The sequence below is a fragment of the Balearica regulorum genome, chromosome 7 (assembly GCF_011004875.1).
Source record: "Balearica regulorum gibbericeps isolate bBalReg1 chromosome 7, bBalReg1.pri, whole genome shotgun sequence".
In the NCBI taxonomy this organism is placed as follows: domain Eukaryota; kingdom Metazoa; phylum Chordata; class Aves; order Gruiformes; family Gruidae; genus Balearica; species Balearica regulorum.
Genome location: NC_046190.1, coordinates 20,972,338 through 21,000,050, shown reverse-complemented (window position 1 = coordinate 21,000,050; position 27,713 = coordinate 20,972,338). Strand labels below are relative to the sequence as shown.

General features: G+C 41.3%; 1 protein-coding gene across 2 annotated transcripts; it reads left to right on the top strand.

The window, feature by feature from the left end:
- The first annotated feature begins 80 nt into the window (after window positions 1-80).
- On the top strand, window positions 81-21,532 carry ZNF488 (zinc finger protein 488). 2 transcript variants are annotated; one of them, XM_075758364.1, is made up of 4 exons: window positions 81-231; window positions 13,258-13,480; window positions 17,522-17,750; window positions 19,675-21,532. In XM_075758364.1, the coding sequence occupies exons 2-4, from the start codon at window positions 13,262-13,264 to the stop codon at window positions 20,829-20,831; spliced, it is 1,605 nt and encodes a 534-aa protein (XP_075614479.1). In that variant the 5' UTR covers window positions 81-231; window positions 13,258-13,261; the 3' UTR covers window positions 20,832-21,532. The 2 variants fall into 2 exon arrangements, with proteins under 2 accessions (XP_075614479.1, XP_075614480.1); XM_075758365.1 differs by lacking the exon at window positions 81-231 and adding an exon at window positions 6,075-6,460.
- Window positions 21,533-27,713: the final 6,181 nt, after the last annotated feature.

Genomic DNA, 27,713 nt, shown 5'->3' with positions numbered 1-27,713 from the left:
GCGGGGGAGGAGGATGCCGCGGTGCTGGGGCGGTGCGGCGGCGGGGGGGCTGCCGGCGCGGCTCTTGGGGGGCCGGGCGGCCCCGGCGGTGGGGTGAGGGCTCCGCGGGGACGCGGCCGTAGCGGGATCCTGGGAGAAGGCTGCGCCTTGCGCGCCGGGAAAAGGGGGCACGGTGGGGACCCCGGTGCCGCAGAGCCCCTGTGCGCGGAGACGCCGCCGCGGGGCCCCCAGGTGAGCGGGGCCGGGGCGGAGGGGACCGCGGTGGCCCGGGGGGCGGGCCCGGCGGGGCGGGCCGGCGGGATGGTCCGGGATGGCCGCCCTGCCGCCGGCAGAGCGCGGGCAGCGCGCGGCGAAGCGGGCAGCGCCGCGCCGTCCCTCCCGCCCAGGCTGCGCGGCCGCGGAGCGCCGCGCTGCCCTCCCGGAGCGGGTAAGGGCGGCGGCGAGGGGCCGCGGCGTCTCGGGCCATGCCGGCGGCCGGTGCGCACCGAGGGGACGGCGGGGCGGAGAGGCGGCCCCGGGGGGTCCCCGACCAGCCCGGGCGCTGCCGCAGCGCCGAGACCTGCCGCGCCCGGGACCGGGCTGCCCCGGGAGGGCGGGTTTCCCAGGCAGCAGGCGAGGGCACGGGGGTGCCCCTTGGTGACTAGTGCTTAGCCCCGACCTTGTCACCGCCCGCTTCAATGCAGCAGCGAGGGGTCCCGAGGAGAGTCCCCGGGGCGACGGGTACCGTCCCTGGGCTGCCGGGGGGCGATACGGAGGCGGCTCAGGGCGGGCGGGGAAGGCGCCCCCCTTCGGCAACCCCCAAGGTAGTAGCCCTTTTCCTCCCTCCTGGCTCCTCGTCTCTCGCCGAGACCTCTCGAGCATCCGTTGCCCATTTTGTTGGTTACAGCTCTCCTCATCCAACTTCGACAGGTGATCAGAGCATCGCGGCGGTTTTAGGTACTTAGGGTCTAATTGCTTTTAAGAAATTGATGAACTTTCTTTGGAATACCTCACATCATTGTTATTCTCTATGTGTGTCTAATATAAGGATATCCCTGTTCCTTAGCAGAAATTTCCTACTGGTTAAGTTAGAAGCTTCTATTGTTACTTTAAAATGTCACATTGCTCATTAAATTTGCAAATCCTTCCACGAAAAGGTTTCTGTAGGATTTCAGTCCACTAGAAATGTTTGAAGCATTTTAATGTCTCTATTCTGTGATCAGACAGGTACTAGTTGGAAGAAATGTCAGTAACAACTTGACGGAAGACATGATTTTAAAATAGTTTTATATTTTTAATATAGATGTTCTTAAATAAAAACCAGTTGCACTCATGCATGAAATTCAGAATTTAATAATAAATTATTGCTCAGGAGCTATCCCTTATTTTTGGCTTTTAAAAATGCAAAATTTAGTGCTTGACAGCTCTTGTTACCATTTATGAAATATAATTGGTACTAGAGAGAGGGATTTATTTAGGCGATAAGAAGATTGGAAAGTTAAATTTAAGATTTACTTCTTTTAATGTGTAAAACTACACCAAAGCATAAGTTGCTCTTTGAGAAAGCAAATTTATTCAGTATTTAAGCATTTTCCAGTATTTCAAAGCAAAGTAGAGCTGCCTTATAGAACTCTATGGAGATATCATCTTATAGAAAAAAAAAGGACCTTTATAGGCATAGAAATATTAATGTAAAGTCAAAATACTACTTTAGCTTCTATTATTTCAACATAATATAGCCAGATGAGAAAGCACAAAAATAAATTCTGTGTAAATAATTGTACGGAAGATTTTGCAGAAGAAATTACTTGGCTAAATCCTAGTATGCTATATATGGATATTTCCATGTCTGTAATGCTGTGAATCAGTTACTATAATCTTTCTACGGCACAGTCGTACGTTACTTGCAAATGCTATTAATAAACACCAAGTCAAAGAACAAAATATTTTGCTGGGAAACAAATTATTTTAGGTCAGACCTATTTTAATTTACTAAATTCACTTTCCATTAAAAGGTTTCTTTGCTTCGTGATAGTGTGAAATAAGTTGTTAATGTTGTTTCCCACAGTTTCACATTACATAGTGTTCTTCAGCTCAGTTACTTGCTGTTATTGGAGTTGACATTATGTAGTAAGTTTAGCATTAATGTAAATAAGATTAATGTGAGTTACTTAGTTACTTAGAAATCTCCAGTATTAACCATGTGAAAGTGCCTGCTCTTAGTTTTAAAATATTTCTCTTCAAATCAGATGATGAACCTGCAAAATTTAAAAGACTATATATCTGTATGTATAGCTATAGATATAGTTGTGATTGCATGTATGTGTGTATATATATGTGTACATATATGTATGTATATGCTTACACACTAATATATTAGGTTCATGTCAGAAAGAAACATTTGAATGGATATAACATTGTTTTAAATCAAGAGCTACCAAAAATAAATAGCAGGACTGTTAAACAAGAATGTACCTTATGTATCTTGAGCATCAACCAGATAGTGTAATTTCTTTTAATTTGTGAAAAGGAGACATGAATGTGAACTGTATGAAGAGAGAGGAAAAATGATTTGTGACTGTTTTCATAAGTTACAAATTTTGGTTCAGTCTGGTTGTGTTTGGATCGTGTAGGTTGGCTGGTTGACTGGTTGTTTCTCTGTTTTCTGTGGCTACACATAGGGAATGGCGGTTTTGTCTGCATGGATGCCTGGGTGAGGAACAAATGCACAAATCTGTGTGAGAACAAATGTGTTAGCACAAATTGTCATGGTCAGGGCTCCTACTTATGTGAATCAAACAAGGATTTTGCTGAAAGTGGATACACACATCTGTGTGACAAGTAACTTTCTTACAATATGTTGACAGATGAATAGTTGCCTTCTCTGTTCCCCCTCCCACAGAATAACTTTGTTGCTTTAAAATGCATGTTTGTTGTATGCTTTCTTGTGTGTGAGAAAAGTAGAGGCATTTTTACAGCGGCTTTGTCTCGCTTCCTGGCTGTCCTCTGTAAAATTCAAAAGTCCTGTGACATCTTGGGACATTATCTCTACTCCTGAATGTTGAACAACACTGGAGCAGTGGGAGCAGAAACCAGATCAAGTCTCTGAGATGACCACTAGCACAATTCAGGTCTGGAATATGAAATGCTGTGTGCTCTGAACTGAAATATATCCATACAGCGTAGTGCATGTACTATGCAGCTGAAATTATGTTAATTCATAACATTTGCAGTCTGATAATCCTCAATCCTGGCCAAAAAGTTAAAACAAGCTCCCTTTATCCTACAGAAACCCTTTTTTTTAGGTCTTAGGCCTTGAAACCACAAGAGCAAAGTGGTGGAGAAAGGTAATGCTTCCATTAGACAGAATAGCTGTAGTCCAGTGAAGAGTCAGCCCTTCAGTACAGTGCCCTACACACAAAAATAAAGTCTTTGAAAGCCAGCAGACTACAGAGCTGCAGTCAGCTCCTCTTTATGCACAGGTGGATTGTCTGACTTATGAATGACTTGTACAAGCCCGTACCATCCACCAGGGTCCATTAGATCAGATGCAGTGCCAGACAGAAGTACTAATTCAGTCTCTGGGGCCAAGCCAACTGGAAAGAACTATTGACACTGTGTGCATCACGAAGCCAAACTCCTAGACCCAGTCTGTCTGAAGCACTGGGATAGCAGAAAATAAAGATAGTTCATGCTTTCTAATTAGGGCGGCATGGTATTATTATTGTTCATTGTCAAGCTTGAAACATCAAGAGCTCTCCCAGTGTCTGCACTTCATTTCTTGTATTCAAGCAGGGGGAGGTGTGGAACAGAGACCTCAGTGACTGTCGCTCATGTTCCACCAGATTGAAAACCTCCAGTTTACTACAAGGCCTGCTGAATCAAAGATGGCTTCATGTGGAGCTATTGCAGATACTGTTGTATCACACATCCCAGAAAATCAGTATTAACCAGACTTTCCTGCTATGTGGGATAGTCCATTCCTCTCCTGCCTACCCCATTTCCTGCCGTGGAAGATGGTGGCAGTAGAAATAGGGGTTCAATGTGAAAATTTCCTAAGAACATAGAGAAGTTTGGTGCTGAGCTGCCATTTGAAAGTCAGTGGGGCTAGGGTACATGACTCTTCTGGGACTTGTTCAAATCTCAGTTATTTTTCTCATCAGGCTAGATCTGACACTCAATCTCAGTCATTTTGTTCCTGGGCTTCAGGCAAAGAGTGGAAATTGCATCTTTGTGGTGGTCTTGGAGAAGTGATTCAATCCACACCTACTTTGGAGATGCAGCTCTGCATGTCCTTGGGGCAGCTACCATGTGTCAGGAGAGAGCCCACTTCAGCTTTCCCTATCATCAGAGAAAATAAGAAGAAACTTGGAAGCTTTTCTTTTAATCTGCGCTTCCAAATGGCTCCTGTATTTCATGACTTGTTTTAGGCAAACGTGAAGCTTGAGATATTTACTCATTTCCAAGCAGAGATTTTAGCTCCGTCTTCTTCATTATTCCCACTGAAGTTTGAGAGATTGTTCATAATAAAAAGATTTGGCAGCTTCATGATTCACTAGGCTGGGTATCCAGCCAAGATATAATGATGGTTCATCAACAGCTGTCAGCTTACATGGCGTGTACTGTGGATTTCAGGTGAAGGCAAACAATCTGAAGACCACAGAGCCTTGAAATAGTAAGACTTGGAGAACTGCTCCTTGAAGATATCATGATGATACAACAAGAAAATTGTTAGCACAGCATAAGTCTCTGCTTCACAATAAAACCTCCAGATTGAACTCACACTCCAGATAGGGCCAGTTTCTAGAAGCTCGAAGTAGACACCAATGTTTTCACTCTGAGCTGCCTCATGATCTTTTCAGGGGATGCTAGGCAGTGAATTTCCCTCTTTTTACCAAGTATTTTTAGGGGCTTGTCAGGTCAGAGTTGTGCAGCTGCTGTACAGGAAGATATGATGAAAGAAATCTGGGGATGTCTGGAATGCCAAGGGAAAACCATTTTCATGCATCAGGCTACTTCAGTCCCAATTTTATTCCACTCTTTTTAGATTCAGTTAATCTCTGCAGTCAGGAAATTCCTCCTTGGTACATAGTTGTATTTCCTTCTGTTTCTTCCCAGAGGTATAGCTCAGGCAAACTGCAAGGACTGAGCATCCCAGGAGTACAGGGAGTATGTTCAGAGCAGCAGTACATCAAGGGCTATAAGGAACTGAGAAGAGAAGTACTCACAGTATGCCCCAGTGGTAGCCCTGGACAGCAAAAAAATTCCAGTCTCCACAGGTTTTATTATCATTATCTCAGTTACTTTATCAGTGCTAATTGGGCTGTTCTTATTACATAGATGGGAAGTGGTTCACTGGCAGGAAAGGGCCCTCTTTAGATCAGCTGCCCCCTTGCAGAATCATTGCTGGGATCCAAATTTGCCACCAGTGAAAATGGGAGGATGGAAGAGCAAACTCAGAGATCAGAAATTCAAGGAATATTGTTTATAAGCTATTTCTCAAAGATGAACAGGTTGCTAAATTTGACACTTAGAAATAAGTGACACATGACTAGTTTTCTTTCTTAAAATCAACAGAAATTCTTTCCTTTCTAAGGTAATCCAAGACTTTTGTATACTCTGCTTGGGATATAATGGCTGTATGAGACATAGCAAACCCACAGCTGGCTTTGTTCCTCCCAAACAGGCTGGGAATGGCAGTACATAGTTATATCTGCCTGTCCTCTCCATGTACACTTGTACAATTTTCTTCACGTATGCAGGATTTTTAGCAGTAAAGGTATGAAGGAACCATTTCATGCCCCAAAGTAAACAGCTCCCAGACCTGCGCCCAGGCTGAAGCACAGAAGCTGTGTCTTGCAGCGGCAGTGAGCTAAAAGAAACAACTTGTTTAGGCTTTTCATGCTTTAAAAGGACCTTCTCAGCTTATTATTTAATAGTTTTAGGAAAGAGGTTGCAGCTTCTTTCAGGATTTATTTTGTGGGTTCTGGAATTACTTATTTTATCATTTAAAACAAGAATTCTCCATTCGTTCCTTTGATTTCCTGCCAGTTTCCCTCAGTTTTAGTTTTGATTCTTCTCCTTTGCAGTTCACAATTTGAATAAAGAGAGAAGAAAACCTTGCACAGAAGGAAAGCAAATGTATAAAACCCAAGAAATGGATTTTCTTACTTTTCTATCTCTGATTCCCTTGGAATTCCCTCCGTGTGTTAAGAATCCTCAGTTCCTTATAACAACAGAGGATAATAAATGCTGGAGACAGAAACACTCTGTTTGCATCAGCTCAGTTCCTTTAATATCTGTAGTTTATTGTGCGTGACACTGCATGTCTGATCATGGATTCCTCAGACCGACAGACCTCCTATTGAAATCAAAGGCAGTTTTGGCAGCGGCCACAGGAGTGCATTGGCATGAAGTCACAGGTTATGCTCTTCAGGGAAAACATCGTTACACTTTTGAGTAGAACGGAGTAAGTTAAAAGGTGAAGGAAATGATGGTTCCAGTATTATTATTATTTTTTTCCTTTCAGTTTTATTGACATGGCAAATGCAGAGCTATCCTGCTTATGTTAGTCCCTGATCTAGGGAAAGTCTGAAGTAGATGAAAAAATGGCTGGAGAGACTGTGGGATGATGCTTTCTAGGATCAAATACTTTCATTAGTTTTTATGAGTAACTTCTGCTCTGGGTTTTTTTTCCAGCTAGGGCAATTGCTTTGAAAGTGATATCACTATATGCAAATTAATCCACAGTTAAAATGGAATGTAAAAGTGAAGTAGAAGCAGCTATTGAATTTATTTCAAATCAAATTAATTAAAGAGAAACAATTTTTATTATCCCCTTCCATTTATGACTGTGAAGAGCTGAACTAGGTAATTAAGTTCTGCCTGAAAAGTTTCCTCTCTTGCAAAGGTGATTAATTTGTTTCCCGCACATTTGTGAAGTCGATCATAACATTCAGCAAGGCTACTAATGCTTTTATGACCACCAAGAAACTCCAAGTGATACCACAGTTCAACATCATCACCATGGCAAGGACAATCAGGCCAAGTCCTGTGAAAATAGGAGACAGAGGAGTGCTTGCTCGAATTGATCTTTCTACATTTGGGCATTTCCAGACATTTCTTAGAAAAGCTGGCAGTGACATCTGAAGGCCATATAGTAGAAAATCAGGGATCTGAATATTAGCTCAGAACTGTTCATATGCCCTTTTCTCACTTCCCCTCTCTAGCAACATATTTTTCTCACGAGGTGAGGGAGCTCTGTAAAAAATTTTCAGGAAGGCATAAGTTGTAACCCTAGTTAGTCAATGGGATGATAAACAAGTGCTAGAAAATGGGGAGAGAGGAGGAGAAGGTTATCTGCAGGGAACCAGCTTGGGAGAGCGTTCAGGAAACCAAAAGATGATTAGCAATTTGTGTGCTGCTTTTGGAAGCCAGCAGGCTGAGAGCAGTTGCTGTGAGCACCATCTATTTCATGTGCTTTTCGATGGAACATCCACAATTGCATAATCCATAGGGAGTTGCCTGCCCATAGGTACTTGTTGTTTGACAGATCTGTCACACTTCTCAGAAATCAAGATGCAAAATCCATCACTCAGGGACATGGTATATGTGTATCAGATGATACTCTCTGGGGGATGAAGAGTCCATTAAACAGCAAGTCCCTAAACTCATCCATATGAAGAATTCGCATCTGTGACAGATAGAATATGGAGAGTACCCATCGTCTAACAGGTGATCTGACTCTAATGTGCTACTAAAGCACTATAAATATTCATTTTACTTCACCCTTTCAGAGACATGTGTGTGGGTGAGCCCAGAGGGATAGGAACTGCTTATGCAGAACATGAGCAAGAACAGGAGGATTATGTTGCACGAGGGGGATCATGTCTCTGGGAGGCAATGACACTCCCAGCATTGACAGTTTGAGGCAAGCATATAATTGCCTGCATGATACAGAGCCGAGGATTTGACCTTCACAAAGAGGCTTAGGACGGAGTGCTGTAAACTTTGCTATATAGTAGAAATGAGTGAATTAGTTAGATGTACAACAGCTAGTAAGAAATGAGAGTACAGCAGAATTATTGCTCTTTAAAGGAGGTAGCCAAAGTGTGGAAATCAATAACATAAGACAAGAGTAATCAGCTAGGTGAAATCTTGGAGAATTCTCTGTTATGATCATTTTCTCTGTCCTTCACTCACTGCGAAGAACGTGAGCAATTCACCTACTTCAGTCTGTTGAAGAAAAATGCCAGGCATTCTGGTATACCTTCTCTGTTTTTTTTTATTATGACTCCATTTGTAGATTCTTAATAAGTATGACTTTCCTTAGACTATGAAGACTGTTGGCAAAGATGTGAGATTTGCATTGAGATTGGATTTAGAATTAAATAAGAGCTTAAGTACTGAGTTCATGGGTTGGTGTAGAATTCTCTTTCAGGTTCAAGTCTGAGGTTCCTCAAGACTAAGGGAATTTTTGCAACAACAAGCATCTTGGTTGTGGCTGAAGTTTTGGCTTTAGATTATAATCAAATGAAAAACATGTAGATGTTAGTCTAGATCCAAATCAAACTTGCATCCAAATTGAGAGGTATTTCAGATTTATATTCTGGCCTACTTACACATGACCTTACTTCATTCCAGCTCATTTCTGTCATCTGTTACAAGCACTGCAGGTGGTGCTGCTATATTTCAGCAATGCTAAGCTATCTGCTGGTGCTATCAAGCTATGAGGTTGCATTGACTGTTACGCAGCAACCCTTCTGCACTGCATGCTGCCATGGTGCAGCCACACATCTGCTCACCCCTCCCAAGAATCCAGCAGATGCCCTTCTGGCAGCAGTTGGACCTGACCTTGCACACAGCCATTCCTCGGTTATCTCTGGGTTTGCAATGAGTGGTGGCAGGACTCAGAAGAGCAGAGCTGATTATGGTCCTGTGCAATCCCATGCCCATACCCTGTTGAGATTTACTCCTGTAAAGTGTCAATGAGTATTTTACTGGACTTACTAGGGGAAGAGCACAGGGCAGATTTAGGCTTGGGATACTGCTACGCTTCTCTGAGCTTTGCTGAAAAAGCACCTCTGTGTGCATTTTCCAGACACTATCATCCTCAAACTCACGGGACGAAGGTAAAATCTCTGTTAGTAAACTTTCTTAAACAGCGTCATGCAGCCTGATAAGTTTCTTTAACAGCAACAACCATTAAAAAGTGATTTTAAAAAGTTTGCAATGTAGAAATACATTGCCTAGGTTGTCTCTGTGTGTGCGCGTGGGTACCCTCTTTTGTGCTGCAGCTGCTGAGTGGCATAATATTTCAGTGATGCCTGTAAAGCTTGTGTAGATACTTAGCTCCCTTTACCTCTGACTCCTGTTGTTTGTGATCCTTTTATCTCCCTTCAGCTCCTCTGTTGTGTTTCCTTCAGTCCACTAGAGTGTTCAGAAAGTAAATCAGTTCAATTTCTCCCTCATGTTTCAGGAGTCATGTTTCAAGACTCAGTCTTTACTTTTGAGGACATATTTCAGTTCTCCGAGACAAGGGCTGTGGCTACCATACAACCCCCTACCACCCCGCACTGTGCAGGAGGCAGGACTTTTTCTGGTACTGTCCTGTGGATGAGTGCACTTCGCTTTGGAGAGCTTGGACCTAGTGCTGGCCCAGGTCAGAAAGCTCATTTTTGAAAGCAGTACAGTCATGCTTGCTCGCTTTACCCCTCAGCTGATGAACTTGCCTCTCTAACACAAGCAGAAAGCTCGTTCATGCAGAGGGAAGAGGTTTCTTGTGCTGTTTGGAGACTGTAGAAAATGATTTCATCCTTTTTCTTCTCAAGATGTTGCAGCATATCACCACTCTCCACTCTGAGTACTAGCAACACATCTTCAGTATTCCTTCTCTGTTTCAAAAAAGAGAACGCTGTAAATTTAAACTATACTCCCTCCCTGACATAACCCTGACCAAATCCTATAAACCCCAACATCTTTGGAGGTACCTAACCTCCTGTTTGAGCAGAGGGTGGCAGAGAGAATGACCCACTCATGAGAGAAGTGATTCATGCCTGACAGGGCACTCAGAAGCTGTGGTGATGCAATAGGCTAACAACACCAGGGGCTTGGGGGATGTTCTGCTTTCACTTTGTCATGGGACACTGTATTATACTGAGATGTTACACTAGATGGTGCATTCAACAAATTATTTGAAGAGATTGATCTGCCCATGCAGAAAGCTGCTGGCACAAGGCTGACCATAACAAGCCCGTTTGCTGTGTACACACAGTATATCCTTTCAATATCTTCACAAAGTGGACTCTTCCATGCAAGAGTTGAAGGTGACCACAGCTACCAAGGCAGCACTTTGAGACTTTGGCATTTATGCCTGTAGGTTTGGGGGATTTTTTTGCCTATCACAGATATTTGACTAATTCAAAAGCCACTTAGAAACAAGCAGACTGTAATGGCACATTTAATTTGAGGGATGCTTGAGTATGGATAGAGGAAAGATCTGTTGGAAAATAGCTGATATTCCTCATTAACCTGCATTTTCTATATCCCATCAATCCAGGTGAATTAAATGGAACTGAAAATATGCACATAGTCATTTATTTGCTGGAGAATAAATACTGATTTATTTGCACAATGACCAGATACCTTTGCCATAGGGCAGTGCTTCTAATGAGGAGTGATGGCTTCCCTTCCCTCTCCCCAGAAGGGAGGATTAGCCTGCAGGCAGGCCTGTGGGACAGTGCCTACAGGCAGAGACTCCTATGTCCAGTGGATTAAGTATTTCCTGCCCTTCCCTTTGGGTGTGTGGAAGCCCTTCTGTATTCAGGATTTGGGGCAGGGGAATAGGCAGCACAGCAAGCAGCGCACACATTGCTGGGACCCGTTAACACTTTGACCAAGGAGGTCAGAAGAGCTGTCCGGGTTAGAGGTGTGAGCTGCTGGTGTGCTCTAAGAGCTGATGGTTGCAGATCTGTCTTGCAGGTAACAAAACCGGAGTGGGGCAACAGTGCTAAAGCACGTCCTACCCCTTTGTGAATCTTTCTTTGCGATGCATATTATGGCAGAAATCACTAGGTGGTGCTGTTACACATAATTCTTCTACTTTTTCTTGGTATCCACACATTTTCAGTCTTCAGAGAATAGGGTTGGGTTTATGGTAGCTGTTTGAAAGCTGCTGAAACAGGGAGAAGTAGCAGACAGCAGTAGCTAGTTGGAAGGGAGTGTAGCTTCTTCAGACCCTCGTGTCTGTGCTTGGGCTGAGATTTCTGGAGGAAGAGACTGACTGCACACAGGTAGCACCCACTCTCTGGATTTGTGTGTACTCAAATCCAGCATCCTTCCGCATTGAAAACTCGGCTTTGAGGGCCCTGGATTCCTGTTTTCTCCAGAGTGACACCAGTGCATCAAGGCACAGCACTGTTCTAGTTTACATGGAGAAATTCAGAAGGATTTCCCAGAAAGGGGAATCTTAGTAAGAGGAGTTACCTTTCTAGAGTCATAAATGTATGAGTAAAATAATGTCAGAAGAGATTAGGAATTTCCTGGATGAAAATCCTTGAAAAGGAACTGGCTTAGTTCTAATTTATTACTAAACCTTTTCTTATCTGGAGACACTTTTAAGCACTTTAGATCTCAAATTTATTTTCTGATGGTTTGGAACTTTTATTTTTGGTATTATTTAAAATAAATATGCCTTGACTGTTTCCATTTATGAAAAATCAGTGTAGTTTAAATGGAAACACACACATACATCTGAATAAGTTGTATGTATTTAGATAGATCCTATATATTGTACAAATGTACACATAGTTCCCATCATTTTGTTCTCACACCAATAGTAACTTTAGGAGATTATTGGGAAACCAGGCAATGAAACTCATCATTAACAGAAAGAAGAGACCCACTCTATCCTCTTCTTAGCGACTGATCTCTGGCAAACCATCTGACCTTTTTTATACCCTTTTACTCCCAATCTTTGCCTTGATTGTCTGGTTTAGACCTTCATCCTTCAGATATTTACTGCATATGTAACCATGTGTTTTAATATTTTCAGAATAGGGCCTTAGACCTTGCCTACCAGGAAGAAAGTACACTGAATTAACTGTACTGATTTAGAAACTGATTTAGTTAAATCAGTGCAACTCTCCTGAGCACTTTATATCACTTCAGTTTAAGTTATGAGTCAGTGAGTAACAAATCAATTCTGTTGGCAGAGAGTGAGAAAGATTAAACTGGATCTTCAGCCCTTCCATCACAGTATTTATTAGGCTAAGGCCTCTTCAGGGCTTGTTGCTGTTCTCTTTAATTTTCCCTGCCTAATGGACCTGATCCAGCTCTTGATGGCATAAATGAGGGTTTTTCCATGACCTCCAGCTGGGAGCTGGAGATGGCAATATCTGTATTAAAAACCTAGAGAAGCTTCGAATGACAAATAACTCAAACCTGCCTCCTACACATGGAGTTCTCAGATTGTGGCTCATATTGCAGAAATAACCTCTGCTCTGAAAAATTTAATATTCTACATTCAGGGCAGGAAAATTCATCCTCTAGAGACAGCAATCTCTACTAACATTATGCTGAAAGTATCACCATACAAAGAGTCATAATCTGATTTGATCTTCCCAACAACAGCAGATAAGTAAGACCTCACATATATTTTGAGATGGGATGAAAATAATCTTTTCTGTCAATCTCCACAGATTTTGTGCATTCAGGTTGGATAGACTTGGAACTCAGGTTATTCCAGGTTTTGTAAAAAACTAGATTGATGTTGCACTTCCAAATCAAAAAGCACAGCTTTTTCAAAATAAGTTTCAAAAAAGTGCTTGGTTTTTTTTTGTTGTTGTTTTTGTTCTCCTTATCTACCTTTCTTCACACTTCTGCAAACTACTAATAATAAATAAGAAGGTTATCTGACAATATGCTGAACAAGAATATGCGGAGTTCCACTCACTGAAAATATTGCGTAATGTTCCCACAGCTTCTTATTCTTGGCAGTAGAGAGTAGCAGTGTAGAAGGAGTTGAACTCTTGGAGTGTCTGCCTATTCTAGTTACAAGAGTAACTCACTTGTTTATAAACATAAGATTTTGGTTTACTCCAAAGTGATTTTTCTCTTTCTGAACTGAATGTTAATAAAGCTCTAAACAACATAACCAACAATGTCCTGGCATACTCTTACAATTCACCTACAGCTCCTGGAAGTCTCTATATTGTAAGTAGTGATGCCCCCTTCCATTTGCACCTCTATTCCAAATATGATTTCTTGTTTGTTTTGCAGGTTTATGATGGAACTTACATCTTTGCCTAAATTCCTTTGGACAAGTGACAACAAACTTCTACATCACCATTTTCCGGACATATTGGCTACTGTTCATACCACACAAGACATTCCCGAAGAAGTTGTTTTTGGACCATGCATGCTCCAGAACACCCTGCTGGACACTGTAGCTTTTATTGCTCTCAAGTGTTCTGATAGACGGAATATCCACTATGTATTTAAGGTAGGAGAAAGCAGCATTTAATGTTAGTCATATCAAAAAGTGTTACACCATTCCTGAGAAGGTAACCTTGCCAAGGGGTATATTTTTGTTTTGTTCAGCACAACTAACAGCTCCTTCAAAGGGGAGAGGTAGCCACTGCACTCCTGATTTATGAGCTGTAGACTGGAGGGACCTCAGTGAAAACTGTTTCCTTTGCAGGAAGAATACAATGTCCCACTTCTGTGCTGATGATTGATGACCTACTTCAGCACTGACTGGGAACTGGAGGAAAGAGGGACAAATAATTTAGAAACTTCATCCTCAGGTGAAGCAGGAGGCTTATGAGGAGGTATGACAGCCTGTGAGAGCAGAGAGGGAAGATTGGCATTGCACTGATTCATGCAGGCAGTACATTCGCAGCATTTATTGATGGATCTGAGCAAGCGTTAACCCAGTTTGCTCAGTTATCTGTACAAGTAAAATCACAACAGCAGTGATCTCAGCACAGGCTGTATGAACTGTAGAAGATATCAGTGAGGTAACTAGTCCACACAATCTTCAGGCAGCCACAACTTATTGCTATTAGTACATGGACCTCCTAAAGTTACCTTAGATATGTCTGTCTGTGTCACAGCTGCACTTTTCAATCACAGTAGAGAAGCCAGAGAGATATGTCTGTGAAACAAAAGGCACTGTCATGTAGGGAAAGTCAGAAACCCCAGAACTGTGATGGAGTGTTAACTGTCCAGCTGTTGATCCCAAATTTTTTGTTCCCTAGCCATTGTTTATCATAACATTTTCATTTGGACAATGCATATTTCTCATGCTGGGTCTTGAGGTGCATTTCAGTCACCACTGGTGTAGATGAAGACAGGGAGGTAGTCTTTTACAATGTGAGGCAATCAAATTTCCCACACGCTATGGCATGGATGCATCTGGGAGGGACACAGGTTCCCCTAAGATTTCTGTGCTCTGGAGGAGAGAAATCCCGGGGAGTCTGTGTAATATGGAAGATGCAGCTGTTGGAAAGAGAAGAGGCTTCAGGGTTTTTCTGGCTATTTGTTTGAGGCTCTGGCACCAGATTTCTTGCTTGGACAGTGTTATCAGTATTCCAGGAGAACTACAACCTATTTGGAGAAAGATCTCTCCCAAAATCAGACTTGATTTATGGAATATCTCTGTATTTCTCCTGGGAGTTTTGGAATGACTGTAGACTCAGGAAAGAGCCTCAAAGGGTTTCTACATTGGAGGAGCCCACCAGAGGGATGGCTTTAGTGTTTTGCTACATTTGAGCTAAGTAATTGTTATACAGCCATGAAATTGGATGCTTGAGCTGGCTCAGATCTCCGTCTTTTGGCAGTAAATATATCAAATTCTGTGCAAGTAGCTGTTTCAGATGCAATCAGTGGTCTTATATCCTGTTAGCTACTCATAATTAAAACTAAACCTTCCAGAAAACAGGAACTATTATTAAGCTCCTAACTCTGTGTGTAGACTATTAATTAACAATTCAATCATCATACTATGTTGTTATCATGGCACTGAGATGCAAAACAAGAAATAGGTTTTGATATGCTGGCTATGGTACTAACAGAATACACACAGGAGTAATTTCGCGAAGTGGGTTCTTCTTAGCTGAGGTTCATGTTCATAATAGTTCAGCAGCACTCCTGCAAGACTTTGGGGAATACTATTTCTAACAAAGGTTTCCTCATCTTGAGCTTTTATGTTTAGTCCAAAAGGGAGCTCTGTGTTTTTTCTCTCATCCTCTTGGAGACCGTAATTTGAGCTCCTTGGGCCAATTTGTATGCTTGGGCAAAGAAAATGCCTTGGCAACCATTGGGACAGGTGGTTCTTTCCAGCCAATCGTTTACCCTCGCAAAGCAAACCGGCTCCTTACAAAGCTGTCTGTCGCACTGAGTTCCTCTGCCCCTTGTGGGTTCCTTGGAAGAGACTTATTCTCTTCCTTCTCCTCCAGCCTCTATCAGGGAAGCCAGATTGCCTCCACTGTGATTGAACCTGTTGGGCTGTGAAGCCTTTACCTCATATATGGGTGCAAAGGATTCATCTGAGGAATTGCCGTCTCCAGAAGAGGTTGGACTTGCAGGGTTTGTAGTGTCTCTAAACACATGGAAAAACTAAAGCTGGCGCATGCTTCTAGTTGACAGCACCCAGATCTTATGTTCTGTCCTTTACTCCTCCCCACCTTCTTTAAGTTCTCTCAGCTTTTTCCCAGGAGGTTTGGTTCCTGGAGGAGCTGTGTTCCCTTTGACTTTGCTTAGAGCACCGGGTGGATGCTCAGTATTTCTGAAACACAGAAACCAATAAATGACAGCCTCTGTCATAGCTATTAGTTACAACCGCTGTGTGTGGGTGGGTGTGCTTGTGTCGCTGTCAGACTTTTGTATTTCTCAATCATTGTTAATTACCATGGCGTTTAGAGAGAACCAGTTACAGGGCATGCTAATTTATTTTCTCCCTTGTACTAATTAACTCTTATCCTAATGGTCTCTTAATGTTTCATTCTTCTATTCAAGCTATTAATGCGGTCATACTTTCCATGGTAGGTAATAGTTAGACATTGTTAAAACCAGAGAAAGAAATAGCCAAAATAGTGTTTCTGATACCAAACACCAATGAATATCTGCCCTGCAATTAGTGGAAGACAAAGAGCTATACATTGCTTGGGGTGAAATTTAGATCATAGTTGTCATTAGACATTTTTCACTTCCAAACTTCTTCCTTTCTAAACAATGACTTAGTGCTTCAGAAATTAGTTGAGGCTTTTTATGCCTGTAAATGTTGCCCTTGATCGCCCTGTGTTTCAGCCTCCAAGCTATCTTCCCCATCTTTCAAATACTGCAGAGGACATAGATCTGTTGTGGTAAACACCAAGGAAAAACCTATAAAGAAATAAATCATTCCCTATTCAGAGCAAATGCAGTAAAGTAAATAAGAAGGGAGCCACACACTGAATGAGGAAGACAAAGCCAAATGTTTTATAGTTACATTATTTCCAGAGCATGGTCAACCTGTGACTAAATGGTTCAGGAGTCCTGTGGAGAAAGGAGTATATGTGACTGAGGACTATGCTGTAATATACACACAGAAGGGAAATTTAATTTGAGTGGTAGACTTAATATTATTTTTTTAACTTCTGAGTGCCTGACCTTACAACCTAAGCAACATTTTTTAACTGAATCTGTTTGGTATTTCTGAATGCACACATACTGAAAGTAAATCAACCTCTTGCTACTCTCAGAAATAATTTACCAAAACATATTCATCTGATGAGCTTTTATGTGTTTAGATACTTGAAATGAGTTTAATTGATTTATCAAAGGCAAGAATAGGTATATATAATTTTATTTCTGAAAAAAAAAGACATCATGTAAATGTTTCATAGCTGTATTTATTAAAATCTAATTTTTATGTAATCTAGCTGAACAGTTATATATGTTGTCTCCTTGGGGTGTTGAATCAAAAAGACAAGATTATTCTCACACCTCCTGATCCATATCCTCTTGTGTCAGTGAAAAACTCCACATGCCACTGCCCAGAGCGTTTTCATTTCCGGGCTCACGCTGCATTGATTCAGGGGTATGCACATGTCACACTCCCTGGCCACAGCACTCCTGTCTCATATCCCATTTTCCCATGGGATTGAGACCCCTACTTACAGAGGAGCATGCCTTCTGTACCTCTGTGATCCCCACCTGACACAGTTCCATGGGACAACCTGCATCGGACAGAGGACATCATACTTGCCATGAGTGGGCTGGAGACTGGCCTCCCTGGCATTGCCATGAGAGGTTGCATGTGAACAGCGGCGTCTCCTGCGTCCCATGCAGCTGTATTCCCAGAGCTCTCAGCACTCACACTGGGGAAGCCTTCTCCCTATGATGCCTTTGGATTCGTTGACACTGGTGTATGAATTGGGCTCACAGCTTTGTCACACTGGCTCTGTGTGAGACAGAAAGCTGGCTTTGTTCTTGAATTTGATGGAAATCTATTTTGTGTCCCAAGTCCTGAAAATTCCCTTTTTTGTGTCCCGTCTCACAGGTGGATGTTACATCTGTGCACAGTCCCACAGGACTGCCTTGGATGAGACTTGTACAAGCAGCTGCCAACAGCAGGGAGCAGAACTTGGAAGCTTACTTAGAAAACAGTCAGTTATATTATCGCTCTACTAGGAAAATCAACAAAAATGAGGAACTGCTTGTCTGGTATGATGAGGAGCTTTCTAGCCTCTTGGGTTTCAATGAGATAAAAGCTCAGAGTCCACAGAATGGTAAGTACTAAACCGTTGACTGCAGGGCTCACTGAGGACTGAAGTGAGTCTGCAACTTTACTATCTGGTGGTCTTGTAATACAGGAAATAAAACCTGTCTAAATCCTTAGCTGGTCAACTAAAAGAAAAGACCTTCTGCTTTGGGGGTTGAGCTGAAGGCATAAAACAACAACAAATTTACAGTCCTCAATGTCATTTTCATTGCTACTTTCCAGGAAGGGACAGTGCACTAGGGATTAATGCTGAAATTTTTGAGCTGTGTAATGGACATCTATGCACCTGACTACCTTGGAATCCTAAAAGCATAAAATACCAATTCAAAATATGACTTTTTTAGCTCGTTGAGGAATCAGGCATAGGCTAGTGTTAAGCTTTAATCTTGTAAATGAGCAGGGCTGCAAAAAACACCTAACCACCCAAACAGCACTGCATACGGCACAGTCTGCCTATTTAGTGCGGGACACAGTGGGAGCAAGGAAAAGGGCATGATTTTCATTCTGAGATATTGCAAGAAATTTATTACTCTAAAAGAAATTGAGTTGGCTATTGTGGAAAAAATAAAAATCTAGATTATGGAGAGGCTAAGCAAATAACTGTCAGGTCCATGCCAAGATTGACTCCAGCTGTCACTTGCTCCAAACTTTGATCTTGTTAAACTGGAACAAAACCCTTTCTACATTTCCTTTGGTTGATTTAAACACAGATGATATAGCTTGGTTAGTAAAGGTGTAGGTTGGTAAATTTATATGATAGTGTACATGCTGGCAAATTAATATTAAATTAATATAGACACAATTATAGCAGGAACCCGCTAAATCATTTTAACTGATTTCGGTGTACCCTGCTAGCTTTTGTTTAGACACACAGTCAGCCCTATGAATTTACCAGGCTAAAGTGTTATCTACACAAGAAACACTGTATCTAGACTCAATAATAATAAAGTAGGAATAATGTTCCACCCAAATCAGCAGCCTTATTTTCTTACAAAAAGTTCAGGTTCTGTAGCTTGGGAAGTGATCTAAGCTGTGTTAAGCCTACAAGTTAAGGTTGTAAAAAACTAGTTTGGAGTTCTGCCCAACCAACATATGTACTTTCCTATATGTCCCAGGCCTCAGGCACTGTCTGGCACCACTTGCATTTAAAAACTGTGTGCTCTGAAATAAGGTAGCACGGCTACTGTTTCCAAAGGTTAAGATGTGCCATACATATCTTGGTCACTGAATTATGTACTGTCTGTTCCTGGGCAATCAGTCATCCCAATGAACCGGAGACGCAGTACATCCGAAGGTCAGAAGGAAACAATGTCATGCTAATGCATGTTCCCCATTCCTCCTGCTCATCACTGGCATTGTTTCACTTTGAATGTTATTTTCTGTGCCACAGGCTTCTGTGCCTGGAGGCACACAGTGGTTAGCCCAATGAGCATGAATAAGGGCTTCAGGCATTATTATCAGCTGATTTGTGAAAAGTATTAAACTTCCAGAGTACCCTATGCAGAAAATAGAGGCTCATGCCAAAATCTCTGAGTCCAGGTCTAAAACACATTATTACTTGGGCACATAGAATTTAACATTCAGCCTGTATTAAAGCCAGTGACTTACTTAGGAAATGTAGACCTAAATCTGGGTTCAGACTTCAAATTGTCATAAAGTCCATATGGTTTTATCTAGACTGTTGTGTACTGGCCATTTTACGTAATACAAACTTGGCTTCTAAATGAAAGCATTTCTGCAAGTAGCACATGGAGGCAAATATTTTCAGTAGCAGCAAGGGGCCTGATTCTGCACTGGCATTAGCTTTACCATGTGTAATCTTCTATGACACAAGAAAGGTTTCTGGGTTTTTGTTTGTGTCAATGACAGGGTCAGGATCTGCCCATGATTCTAATTTTGCAAAACTCATCATCTGTTGTCTGTTTCTGCAGAGTTGAGATGCCAAGAATGTGACCGAGTCTTTAAATGCGAATATTCCTATCTCTCCCATGTTCGCTTCCTGTGTGTCCCAGAGAAGAGCGCCCTGCTATGGAGAAACTTCCAAGACCCTAAGACTGAAAAGAGCAACTTAGTTGAGCAGACCACGAATTTCCACAGCCTGGCAAGGGATCTAGAGGTCAAAATGGCAGCTTGTAAAGATGATGCCCATGGTCTCATAGGAGAAAAGAGAGCAAAATCTGAAGAGGCTGAGAACAACAGGAGCAGGAAAACAGTGTTGTTGGAGAAAACCAATAATTTGAGTGAGGAACATAACTGTGGGGGCAAGGAGGAGGTTGGGGGAGAGCATGCATTGGCTGGTTCTTTCTGGAAGCTTAGTTCAGGGAAGCAGTCAGCTAGGAAGGATGCTTTAGAGCAGAAGCAGAGTGCTTTCACTGAGGTCAGGAGGATGAAGGAGAAGCTGAGGCATGAGAGACCAAAGGAGTCAGAACAGGAGGGTGGCATGGTCCCACTTGGCAAAGAGCAGGTATCAAAGGAAATGTTGCTGAACTCCTCTGGTAGTGCATTCTCCTTTGTGTGGCCCACCAGAGCCCGAGGAGAACAGAAGAGTGCTTTCAGCAAACCCAGTAAGTGTCTAGCAGAAAGAGCTGCAATAAATTCTTCTCATCCCATGAGTGAGTCAGCAAAGAGCCTGGGGGAGCTGTCCGGCTTCATTGCCACCACAGACATCATGTGCTGCAGCACTCTTCTCAATTCCAAGTTCTTTGTCAGTGATTTGTGTAATGCTCAGATGCTGCAGACAAGCATCACTCGGAGCAATGTTTTCCCATATACCTCAGAACCGTGGCCCAAACAAGCAGGAGGGCAGTTACAAAACACAACCACCACTTCCTCCTCTTCCTTGACTCTTCTTCCCCCGACCTTCACGTCCTTTGGAGTGGCTGCCCAGAACTGGTGTGCCAAATGCAACCTGTCCTTTCGCATGACATCTGATTTAGTCTTCCACATGCGGTCACATCACAAAAAAGAATACTCCTCAACTGAGTCCCAGTGCAAGAGGAGACGAGAGGAGAAGCTAACATGTCCCATTTGTCATGAGTACTTCCGAGAACGCCATCATCTATCCCGGCACATGACTTCTCATAATTAGAGCTGTGCAGACAGATCTCACCAAGGGACTGGGCAGGTTGGGTAAAGAAGGGGAACATGATTCACTTGTATCCATTTCATTTTGAGTTTACATTAATTTCTTACAGGAAATCACTGTTTACAATAATTTATAATAGATGCTTTGCAAAAAAATATAAAATGTTTACAAGAGTTGGAGTGGGCTGTAAGTTTTGAAAACTCAACCTAGCCCTTGTCAATCTATTTTCAAGGCAATAAAATAGTGAAATGAATGCACATGCAGTATTAATTTGCAAAGAGTTGGGAACAAAATTACTGTTTTGCAAACAGAGTTTTCTTTGCTTATATTTGATTCACTGGTGTCTGTGCAGTACAATGTAAATACAGAAGTAACAACCACTTCATTGAATAAGGAATCTTTAAACACTAAAAAGAGCAGAGTTTATATGTTGAAAGAAAAGAAGTTGCTGTTTCTAGCAGCTTTGGTGGACTCTTACTCCTTTATGTTAGCTGAATCAGCTCTCTTATCAGATTTGTGAGTCTGAGTAAAAAATTGTAATCTCACTGTCTGCTTGGCTTTGAAAGGGACTTGAAGTTAAGACTCTATGTGCAATTTGTGATCATGAGCAACTGACCAAAAGACTGCCAAAGAGGGTGTGATTTGTAAATCAGTTCTGTTCTAGGCTCTGCCACTTTTGAAATACCTTTTACAAAGTCAAATCAACCTCAATCTGTATCAAAACTGTGACCTGTTGTCAACGTTACTGTGTAGACAGGGAGAACGAATTCTGCCCTGATGTGTGCTTGCAAGGTCTGTATGACTTTAGTAGGCATACAGATCTGATGGAGGTAGAGTTTAGCCTGTGGTTTTCAGGTTTTGGATATAGGAAAGAAAGCAACTAGGGTACTTGAGATACTATTAGCTACTGATAGATAGAATCTGCACACTTTAATTGTGGATTATAGGCTCTGTTCTGCTAACAGCTAGAAGCGGAACGTCCTTCACAAAATGACACAGGCATACATGAATTGCATTGTATTAGACCAAGCTTGTCTATCCTCTGGTTTCTACATGGGCCAATTCCAGCTTTTTTTAAAAGAAAGTGCCAAATTCTCTCTATAGCCTGTCCATATGAGACATTTTTCTCTTGCGTACTTTCATTTGAGCTCTGCTTAGTCTCCAATGCAGATGAGTTTTTACTGCCCTGGGTGTGGGGGGGAAGCAACAATCCTGTCTGTTGATACTACAGCTCATCTAATTAGCCTTTCATTAGTTTTTAAATCCGTTTAGGGGTTTGCTTTTGATAGCTTATGACATGTTCTTCAAGTGAGCATTTATCTTTCTCTTGTATAGTATTTTTTCAGGTTGTCTGATGTTTTTGTGGCCTGTCTCTGAACCTCATCTACTATTATTCCTTTCAGATAAAGAATGATCAGAAACCACTCATTTTCCAGCTAAGAGTAAAGGACATTGCAATATGCTCCTTATTATTTTCCACCATACTGATGATATAGTCCAGTGTTTGTCTGCTGCACACTGGACAACAGTTTTCTTTGAGTTCCCATGATGATGCCTAGGCTGATAATGCAAGTATCTGAAAGTAAACACTTCCGAGTGATAAAAGACAGCCTGAGAGTCTTAGGCTGTCAGTTGGGATCAACATATTATGCTCATTGTCATCTCTTGGGAGATTTCTCTAAGTCAGGAGACTGTATTCTTCCCAATACATTGCTGTTGAACATTAATACATGGCTGTTTCCTATTAACATAAACATTTGACTTACTGCAGGCCAACCACTGGCTGTGCACCCCAGCTTTATTTTCCCCAACATAAAGTGATTAAACTGTTACATTATGCCTTTGAGTTCAGAAGACATAAATTGAGACTGCAGGTCTGGTTGGATTGTAACACAGCTTTCCAGGGTCAGTGGTGGAAGCTCTTTCATTGGAGACATTAAAAACCAAAATGAACAAAAACTTTGAAACATGGAGCACAGGGAACAACCTTGCATTGAGTAGAGGATGATGTGGTTTCCTTCTAATCTTTCCATCTCTATTTTGTGTCCAATAACATTTACTGTGTAAGGAATATATTTATGGCAAGGTTTAATGGGCCAAATTTCACTCCATCTGGTTTTATCTGGGTGCCAGCCAGTTTACTGTGAAGTCAGTGTCCATAAAGTGTAATGAAGGACTCCATGGTGTAACTGCATTCATATGTGGTTAGGGTTATAGTTCCCATTAGTAGTTTAGGCCAGATTGTGATCTCATTTATTCCAGTGCAAATCCAGAATAATTCCATGTTGCTACTCCTGATTTACATCAATTACTTTAAGATCAGTCTGGCTCGGTATAAATAAGACTAAAGAGGTTTTGGTACCATTACTGCAAAATGTTCTCTCCTGTACCTACTGAAAGATGCCATGTTTTCTTAAAGGTTTTATGGTTAGAAACCTAGCTTCAGATTTCTTCTGGAAAAAGACAAGATCAGCTGTGTAATGCTCCCCAGTATTATGTTGGCGCATCGCTTCAACACTACCCTGCTCCAAGGGCCTGTTTTTCCAGTGCACTACACCTGGTGTATCATTTAGATCAGAATGCAGCAGTACCAAATATAACCAGTTACATGTTTTTACTGATTTTGTGTTGGTGTAAGTGATCTTGAGAAAGTGTGGAAAATCAGTCACTGATAAACAGCTGCTGAATCTCAAAACCTCTTCCAAAGCTGTGTTAGATCTACATCCTTAGGGGTCTCACTAGTAATCAAACTTCTTCACTCTGCTTATGGTATGAGGCTTAAGCAAGCAGGAAGGCTACAGGGAGAGATAGCTTTCCTTTATGCCATGACATTGTTTTCTTTGGGGGAAAAAATAAGGTAAGAACTCTTATCTAGTTTCTTTGTGGGCATATCTCAGCCACAGCAACTTACATACTGTGGTGACAAGCAATGTATAAATGCCTTCTGTGCACAGAAAGGCAAGAGAACCCAGTTATGAATAGTGGAAGAGCTGATTCAAAATGCAAAAATGAAGAGGAGAGGTTTTTAATCAGCTTTATTTCTGGTACTGTCCTCATCTCCTCCAGCTGCAGGGGCAGTGCAGTTTGGTCCTAGCACGTAAAGATTGGGGATTTTCCTCTTGCAACATGGAAATCACACTACAGGCAAATGTGTGCAATACTGCCCTTGCTCCTTTGTAGGTGGTCACTGGCACAAATGAAAAAATTGCTTCTTATATTTGACTAAAGTGTTGTGTGAACTAAGACTTGTTTACACACACAACTGACCATCTTGTTGCTTGCTACATCTGTGCTGACATCAGCGCAAACCAGCATAGACACTAACAGAACCAGAACTTGATTCCCTATGTGTAAAACGAGCTCTTGTGTAAAGCCCCTTGCGCAGGGAGAGGGAATGTCTTTTATGTGTCTCAAGTTTAACTGAGTGTCTCATCTAAGCTGGGTTACATAAACCAGGGGACTTATCCAAAATTTTTGCAGATTTTATTTCTTTAAACAAAAATACTCGCATTAAAGCTGAGTGAACCAAATATTGCACAGGCAGAAGGAAGCCTAACGAGACAAAGAAAAACAAACTTGCTATAATTGAGTCATGCTGGAAGCTTTTTTCCCCTTATGTCTAGAAGTCTGAATGTTTAAATTGGTGCAGATGAAAGAAAATCCTGCTGGAAGAAAGGCACTCCACTAGAGCATGAGGTTCGTGAAGAAATGAAGGACTTAAGGAATTCATGAAGGACTGTGTTCTGTCCCAGTGCGTACTGTGATTTTACAGCAGGGAATCTGTGTCTTTTCTACAAGTAGAAATGCTTGTTAAAAAACAAAAAAATAAAAATAGGATTTTGTTTTTTAAAACAGGAGAAGGAGACAATCTGAGCTCAGCTGACTGGTTCTTTCCCTGTCTTTGCTAGCAACGGCCTGTGTCATTTTGATCAAACCACTGTTTCTCATGACATCTGTTTCTGGATCAGTGAAAAGGGACATAACACAATACTGTCAGACTTACCTGTTCAGGCTGTGTTTCTGCAGTGGGTTGATAGGGAATGCCAGATTAGGATATTTGTTCATTTATTGACCACTGAACTTTTTCTAATGAAGATGTATTTCTCCATTGAAACTGCACTCAGATAGTTCTTTGAAGACCATATATTTACTTGCTTTTGGGGGTAATTTTTTTCACTAACTGATGCAGTCTGTGGGCCCCCATTGGTTTACTGACCACAGTTTGAAAATCACTACACTAGGACAGCTTTTGTGGTATGATCAGGAAAGACTATATTAGGAACACTCTCCAGAGAGCAAGAATGCATCATTTTGTAGGGGGCAGGGGGGAAACAAAAGAAAAAACAAGAAGAAAAACAAAAAGAAAAAAAAAGAAAAAAAAGAAAGAAAAAAAAAGAAAAAAAAGAAAGAATAAGCTGGCTACCATTTCTTGGCCAGAGTTCTGTGAATGCTAAAAGGAGAAAAATCATACTGCTATGAGGCCTGATACACCAACTCCTTTCTTGCTGCCTTTAAAAGGAACATGATTAGAATGAAATTTTAGGAAGTCATTCTTGGCAAGGAAATGGTGTTATAAACTGTTGAATGTCCATGTCAGCTCTGCAATCAGAAAAGAGAAGGGTGGCAGTTGCAGCATGTTTCCTGTTGTGTGGTGGAAGAGCACGTCCAAAATTGCTTGCCCCTCCCTGAGAAAACTTCTGTCTAACTTTCTCTTTGAAACCACTAACCATGGATTTTCCATAACTGATTTTCATTCATAATTTTGTGATGTTCAAACCTTTCAATGCAGTGTAATTTTCTACATGATTAGTCTGTTGTTTTGTGAGATCTGTTGATTGCACTGTGCTGTGGTCATGGTTTGGATAGGTTTTCAGAAGAGGCTCTGGCTTGTTTGAGCTCACAGTTTCAGTGGTCACTAGAAACATCAGAAATGCCAGGTGGAGCCAAACCTGGGGGACATACAAAGTGGGACATACAGCTCAGGATTTCTGTGTTCCTTGACACTGCAGAATAAGATGGAAGATCCATGCAGAAAGCAGCTGTGGAGGAAAAAAAGTCTTCTTGACTGCATAGATGATAGAGATCAGTTTTAATTCTGAATATGTAGATTGAAGTTTCAGGGAAAGTTCTGTCACCTATCATAACTCCAAATGTTCTAAGTGTTTGGTACCTCTAAACAGTACAATCTTACTAGGTTCAGTGCTGATTGCCTCAGTGAGTCCTGCAGGCTCTGCCTTTACAGGTATTTCCTTTTCATCAGTTCTGAATTTGCACCCTTTCAACTTCACTGTATTAAAGTGAAATAGAATAGGATATAGTTCATTTATCCTGCTTGTTATCTCTCTGTTCTGAGATAAGAAAGCCAGTCTTTTCAGTGTCTTCAAGCAAGATGTTTCCTGTGACCTTACCTTGAGCAAAACGTACAATCATCTAACACAATTTACACTACACCATGTCCAGGTTCTAAGCTCTATGAGATGGGAATAAATATGACATAGCAGTTTGTGAAGACAGGAAAAAATCTTTTTTTAAGCCTGATAGTTTCAATGCCAATTAGCCAGCAGTTGACCTAGGAAATAGTAAATAATATTTTGTCAATTAATAAAGTTTGTCAACACTGCACATTAATTTTCCAGTGAAATTGATCACTAGTTAGTGAACTAACAGCACTGTTGATTTTAAATGGACTCACTAGCAAATGCATCTTCATTGTTTGTTTTCCCAACTGGATTTCAATTTCTAGACATAGTTATTATTTGTAAGTACTTACTATTACTACAGGAAGAAATTATTTGCTCTTTGTGCCCATAGGGTGTAGCTTTTGGTCCTTGAATGGATGGCTAAAGTTTTTAAATGTTGGATTTAACAACTACTATTGTTTGTATATGACAGCACAACTGATTGTGTTTAGGAAAACAGAGCAATATATCTGGATCATTTAGATATTAAAGAGGCTTAAAAGACATTAGAAGAAATACCTTAGTGTTGTTACTCATTCATTGACTACTCCATTTTTTTCCACATTAAGTATCTTTAATATTTTTCACACATATATCACTTTACACAAAATTCTCTATGAGTTTTAATTAATTTAAATATTTTCCACAAAACTGAGAGGTTCAACAACTAGCTAGCACATAAAAATCAGAATATGAAAATGACTCAAAAGAGTCCAGGTTAGCGATTGCACTGAGTGTAGTTGTAGTAAGTAAACAAGTAGCAAAAAAGATTGAAAGTCTATGTGGTTGTTAAAATTATTTTCCTGTAAATACTGAAAGAGATTCTCTGCAGTCAGATGGTTAAACACAATTTATAAAAAAGCCAGTAATAACTTACAAATCAGCAAGTAAACAGCAATGCATAAGTACTATAGACTATAACTGACTAAATTTGGGGGGACCATTTTCCTAACTTAATTGCCTTACAGCTGGTATTTCATAGAGATGAGAAATGTTGAGATCTAAATTGGAGTTATATGTATTTCTAAATCATTACAAAGACAGATGGTTATATAAGAATTGCAAGAAAGACAAGGAATGCTGTGCTTTGATTAAGCTCAGTCAGTAACTCTGTTAGTTGCCCTGGAACACACTATTACTTAATGAGTAGCTTGTTAGCAGAATGCAAAGGATGCTTCTCTGCTTTCTTCTTGTCTTTGGGGCAGGGCAGACAGCAATCTGGTTTTAGCCTTAAGTAAAAACATATGATTCTTTTCCCTGACTCTGTTGATCTGAGCATTGGGTGAAAGAGTCAATGCACTGCCTTTCTTCTGCTCATTCCCCATCCTTCTGCCAGATACTAGGGGAGAAGCAGGCATGTACCTTCAAAATACCAGGAGTCTGGGCAACCCCGACAGACTGGGAATAGTTATTTTTGGTACATCTA